Source organism: Squalius cephalus (assembly GCF_949319135.1).
Source record: "Squalius cephalus genome assembly, chromosome: 1".
NCBI lineage: Eukaryota > Metazoa > Chordata > Actinopteri > Cypriniformes > Leuciscidae > Squalius > Squalius cephalus.
Window position 1 is genome coordinate 44,129,306 of NC_137122.1, and position 6,507 is coordinate 44,135,812.

Consider the following 6,507-nt stretch of genomic DNA (forward strand, 5'->3'; position numbering starts at 1 on the left):
GGCTGCAAATATACAAAAGAGCTGATGAGGGACAGGTGTAGGTGATTAGTAGTCATGAAATCAAATGAGAGTAACTATGGAAACAAGGTTGACAATAAAACAAGGGAAAACGGGAACTAAACACAGGAAAAGAACACAGAAACAATAGGAACATAAAATACACTTCAGCACAAAAGTCCTTTATACAACAAGGGATCACAAGACTGGGATCATGGCAGTATTCATTCAGTGAATAAAGGAAAAAGAGATCAGCTTGGTTATGTTACAGAAATAAAGTAAGTTTATTAGAGTGAATGCGGTGCATCTGTATAAAAACAGTGCCCTCAATTGTGGTTTGCCAGTCTCAAATGTCGGTTCTCACAGAGATGCGAATGATAAAAGGGAAACTTTTATTTCCTGGATGCTTTGTGTTCTACGTACTTTTGTGCCTCAGATTTTGGCCAAATTTCAATTCATACCCAATACTGTATGAGAAACAGCTTGTAGATTATTGTAAACTAGAGATGTTTAAAAGAATACTGAGCTAAAAAAAATTAGCTGTTTTATAAACCATATACTGATGATTCTATTTTAACGTTTCTGTCAAAGAAAAGAGTTATTTCATCTTCATAAAAAAGACGTAAACATCTGATTATAGTTATTTTATAGAAAAGATATTGCATTGCAATGCTGTGTGAAAGTGAAAAAACTAACACACATTCTAAACTATATTTTGTATACTATTCATATACTTTATATATATATTTATATTTTAATATATTGTATATATATATATATATATATATATATATATATATATATATAATTCACTATAATATTAATAACATTTATGTGTGAATTTCCATTAAAATATCATGATTACTTGGTATTGTGATACATTTTGCACCAATCCATTAAGCTGAAAGTGTCTGAGGTGAAAAGGAAGAACTGGTCGTGGAGATTGTGTGGGTGACACAGTCACATGCATTCTGGTCAATCACCATAAATCTATGCCAACCTGCTAAATTGCATTCCTTCAGTAGTTTTGGTCAAGTTAATGTTATTCAAGTTCAAGTCATCCCATTATGTGTTGAGATAAACAAGGAAATGAGTACAATGGTGCTAAATATAAAACATAATATCATTAGAACAAATCTGTAGTGCAAAAGGAAATAGGGAAGTAAGATTTAAAAAAGAAGCAATGCAAAAGACTGTGAAGGACTTTAATTAATCATAACTAACATTTATTTTTCTTGCTGGATTAACAATTATATGCTTTTGAAAACTAAACGTCCCCAACACTAGGGCCAAAGTTAGTGTGTCTGAGAATTAAAAGACGAAACAAACCTAGATAGTTAAACATTTAACCTCACGACTTGATACCTCAAGGGGAAGTAATCAAGAAATCCAGATGTGCTTTTACCTAGTAACAGAAAGGTTTGCTGAATTATACATATGAAGAACCAATCATATTGTGGAAAATTGATGTAATGAATCATGTCACCTTGGCTACAATTCTCTAAAAACTTTTGTACTCTTTTTGTTGGGGGAATTCTCTCTGAAATTGGTCTGAGATCCACCCGGCCATTATTAAAGCATATTCGAAGGCATTGACTGAGTCTGTCTCATTACTGCTGAATCAGGCTAGACACTAGAGATCTTATTTTCATTCCTAAGTGATAGTGCTGAAGTGGAACACTAGAGACTTTATTCCCAAGTGATAGTGTTGGGGCGAGATGTCGTCCGACTCGAAGCAGGTGTCAAATGGAGTATAAATTTGTAGGTGTCGAATAGGAGACTCCCCATTTAGCTTAAGTGAAGTGCATAGGGAGACATTCACAGAAATGTGTATCAAGATACATGTAGCCATGATGAATTGAATATTTTGGGGACTTTTTCACATGTTTGCAAGTTGCGTGTTTTATGAGCAACTAATCGTCATGCAAATGTCAGTGCAATACATTTTACAATAGTCTATTTTTTGTTCTTTTGTACACTGTGGGATTGATGTGTTAAATAAGATGCCAACAAGAACACAAGTTTCTGTGTTCTATCGTTTGTTATCATTTATTTTCACTCCCACACACTAGTCTTACCCATGAAATATGGCTTAAAAGCATCAGCATTTTAAAATGTAAGTGTCCTAAATGTATAGAATGCAGATTTGAAAACCAAAGTAAAATCTTGAAATTGTATTATTTCAGAAATTCACTTTGACTTGATCATAACACTCACTTCAACACTTTTCAATAGAGATGTACAATCATTCAAAAGCTTTTTTACATTTGTGCTTTCTTTATTCAACAAAGAAAATGATTTGTTCAAGGAAAATACAGGAAAATGTATATGATCACATTGCAACAGGTGCTGATTTATTTTAATAAAATCGTATTGAAAAAATGAAATGCGGTGCAATTGTAATGAATCTTGTCAGTGAAGGTTATCTTTTTTAAGAGAATGCTTATATGTCAAAGTTTTTTGTGTTTCATTATAAACATATTTATGATCCCAGAATTTAATCAATATGAAAGTTTTTTTATCATAAAAACAAACACCTTTCACCTATGTGTATAGCAAACTGTCATAATCATTACAGAACTGTATCCATAAAATTATCATGACAGTCTTTAAAAGTGTAAGAAGATGAGAGGGATGATGGAAAATGCGAGAGCAAAGGAAAATGGGAGGAGGTAGATCGAGCCTCCATCTCCGACAGAAAGAATAAGGGGGAATGGGACAAATCCAGGCATGCTGCTGTTCGTGTAAAAGCTGATCCAGTCCTGATATTCAGACACTCTGACATATACTGCAGGATATTCAGGTAGACCACATCCTATAGAGTGCACCGCAATTCCGGACTGAATCCACCTGGGGCCCTGCCTACTGACCAGTGGACTTCCATTGTCTCCCTGCAAAGACATATTGACAGCGGATACAGACATGAGTGTGAGATACAGTGTGAAAAATGATCATAATTTGGTGGTAAGAATTGCCTTTATATACAGTGAAAAACTAATAAATCTAACAGGACATTTAATTTGACAGGTTTTGGAAGTGAAAAATTCAAGTTATCTTATCATTTATTGACATTCCAACGTGTGACCGCTTACATTTGATGATTTTTCATTGAAACAACTGTTTTGTCTTTTCTTAGATATTAGTACTTCAATAGATTGATTTATTAAAAATGTTTTCACCCCCATCAAAACCTGTAATGTTGTTACTGTTATTAATGTTGTATTTTACAGTAAAAGTTCCTGCAACCACAGCTATGATGGTTGACAAATGGATAAAGATCTAAGTTGGTAATTTAGTAGAGTGACCCAGAAGATGAGACAACATTTAGGTCTCTCACGTTTATAGAGAAAAACATTGGTTTTGGATAAAAAGTGCCTGATAAAATGTCTTACCGCACATGGGGCTTTGCCGCCCTCAATTAAAAATCCAGCACATATCAAGTTGTCTGTAATGATGCCTCCATTGGCAACATCACATTCAAAGTTGTTCAAAACAGGGGTCTCCACCTCCTGCAGAATGTCAGGTAACTGAATTTCTGTTACAAAATAAATATATTGATTAGTGGAAACATCATAAAATGCTTCATAATTTCTAGCAAATTTTTGTGACACCATGAATGGGTGTGATGTTCCTCACCTTTAGAACTGATCGTGCCCCATCCAGTGACCCAACTCTCTGTACCATCAACAAATACACTACCAGCAGCAGCCAGACAGACTGGCTTAATGTAATCAGAGAAATTCACAGGTGAAGACAGCTGGACCAGTGCTAGATCACGGTCAAGACTGTTATATTTAGGATGTTTGATGACTTTAATCACTGTCCTGTTTGTCTCATGTGGGTTTGGGCCATTTTGGGTCAGACGTCCCAAGTAGACCACAATGTCAGATACGGGGACACTGTAAATACAAGACTGATTTAATTACACTATATGAATCCACAGATATAGACTATATGATACTTGGGCACTTGAAATTCAAAAAAAGAAATTATTTTTAAAAGTGGGCACTCCATACCCTATGAAGCAGTGAGCTGCAGACAAAACCCATTCTTTATTGATTAGACTCCCACTGCAGTAATAGCCTCCTAAGGACACACTCTGAATGCTGGCTTGCCACGGCCAAGACCCTGCCGTCGCATTTTGCCCTCCAATAATCTTGGTGTTGAGGGGGGCTTGGCCACATACTTATGAGAGAAAAGATAATATGAGAATTCTCTGTTTGCTCAAAAAACATTTAAAACAAAACATTCTGTGTGACTGAACGTGAGTTTGAATTAACAACTTACCATCCAATTGACCCAAGCAGCCTATATAAGAAAAAGAAAAAAATCAAGATCAAGATCAATTATCAAGATTGTTAAAGTCCTGTTGATCTACATTTTCAGATCAGTCAAAATTGAGATCCAAAAATTGAACGACGTTTGTGCTGGTAGAGCTGATAAACTGGTTTAGTCTTAGTTTTGTTTGTAGTTTTGTCTTATTATAAAACTTTTATAAAACAGAAAACAAGATTCATGTGAATATTTTTGGATCCATGCCATACAGGAGGAAACACTTACAGAGCTGATAAACTGACAAATTGTAAGTAGAAAAAAGATTCTACATTCACAAAAAAGATTTTTAGAGTCACCGACAATTGTAATTGTTAACAGTAAAAGTAGTAGCCCTAAATATATTAAAAGGGATCTTCATTTAACTGAAAATATAAGAAAGCATCTATAGTCAGCTATCTATGGTAAATATAGGCTAAAAAAATTACATAATTATTATTCAAAATAATAAAACAAAATGACAAAATTTAACAAACAATTTACATTTCATGTATATTTAAACAGGAACTAAAAAGTATGGATGCACCGATATGAACATTTTGGTTGATACCGATACCGATAATTCTTTATATTTGAAAGCCGATAACCGATATATTGTCCGATAAATCTAAATCCAAAAGTTGATATCATTTTTAAGAGCCTGATTTCAAAAACAAAGTCTCATTATTAAAAGCTATGTCCCAAGCACACAATTATAATGTTCTCATTATAATTTTATGTAGCCTATACGACGTTGCACTTAACTGTTTTTTCCTTTTTTCAATCAGATTTCAAGCAATTCAAAACCATCATGGTGAACAGTGCGCATCTGAAGTGTCTCCGCCGAAGGAAATAATCCTTATTTAAATGTTTTAATAACATTTTATAGATTTAGATATTAACCAAGGCTATTCAACAGTTGAAAAAAAAAAAAGAAAATTAAATGATTTATCCAAATATTTTAAATATTTTCACTTCACATTTTACGTCTATTATTCTATGACTTATTATTTTGTTACTTTATTATTTATCATCTTTTTTCTTGAATTGTGTTGCTATTTTCACGTTTGTGCGAGTTACGAGTTAAGACTTTATTAATATGTATTCAATTCTATTTCAGTCAATTATTTAACATACTTTAAAAATAAACATAGAGAGTTTAACAAAAGCAAATTATTTGTAGAAGTACCTGCTATGTTGAGAAGTATGGCCCCAGCCACACTGAAGACTGTGTTAAAATGCATACTTCTGTTCTGGTCTGAGTTGTGACTGCTGTTTCATCTACTGTCAAGTCTCTATTGACCTGTGAAGAATAAGTACTCCTGCCTTCATCAGGAGTTTTCTTGCCTCCACCCAACCTGATTCCCCCTCCCTCCCTCCCTATCTCCCTCCCTATCTCCCTATAGGCAGTTGATGGTATGTAGTGTACCGTAGGGATAACTTTATTACTATCAGTCATTTTAGGATTTTTGATCAAATAGAAGACTTACAGTAGCCTATATACTAGGTATAACAATTAATTGCTTATTTTTATATTATAGCATCCTACCATGTTTTATGAACAAAAATGTTGTTGTTTTTTTACTATGTTACTATAAATTGTTACTATGAAAATGTTGTCAGCGGCCCTGAGAGTGAAATATGCGGTTAAAAACCCTTTAAAAGTTTTTTTTTTAATGCCATTTAATATGTTGGTTGGTAGGTAATAAAAATACCATTAGGAGTAAAGGTGGAAACTGACTTTATTTCAAGTCGTTATAAAGTGACAGTGCTGTTAATTAGAGCACCTTAACCCCTATTTCTCACATCCTTGGGAAAGTGTAAGCCCTATGTCATATCTCAAAAGCAGTAGCACATTTACAACATACGTTATTTCTACTTCTCTCATTTTTCTTCACAAAGAAGAAAGATAAATTACAGGAAAATTCAGTTTCCTGCTTTTATGAGGCAGCAGCAAATTGGGCTCTATTAAAATAGTCTATACCTGTATAATACAATGGCAAAGGTAGAGAAAAGATACCGAAATGAAAAGGGAACAACTACAAATGTTAGGCTACACTGAATTCACAGGCAATAAAGTAATCTACACATACTATAAGCAAATGCACATTTAAACAACTAAAGCACAAGCCTAAAAAGGAAATATAGCAAGCATAAAAATAAACACATATAGGACAAACTTAAGTCATACAAAATAAT

At 33.6% G+C, this 6,507-nt stretch overlaps 1 protein-coding gene across 1 annotated transcript; it reads right to left on the reverse strand.

Annotated features, from left to right (window-relative positions):
• Nucleotides 1-1,198: 1,198 nt before the first annotated feature.
• LOC307160597 (trypsin II-P29) lies at nucleotides 1,199-5,611 on the reverse strand. The gene is made up of 6 exons (XM_079874777.1): nucleotides 5,498-5,611; nucleotides 4,285-4,305; nucleotides 4,014-4,182; nucleotides 3,634-3,896; nucleotides 3,390-3,532; nucleotides 1,199-2,888 (listed from the first exon to the last, which is right to left on the reverse strand). The coding sequence occupies exons 1-6, from the start codon at nucleotides 5,550-5,552 to the stop codon at nucleotides 2,607-2,609; spliced, it is 933 nt and encodes a 310-aa protein (XP_079730903.1). The 5' UTR covers nucleotides 5,553-5,611; the 3' UTR covers nucleotides 1,199-2,606.
• Between the last annotated feature and the right edge of the window lie 896 nt (nucleotides 5,612-6,507).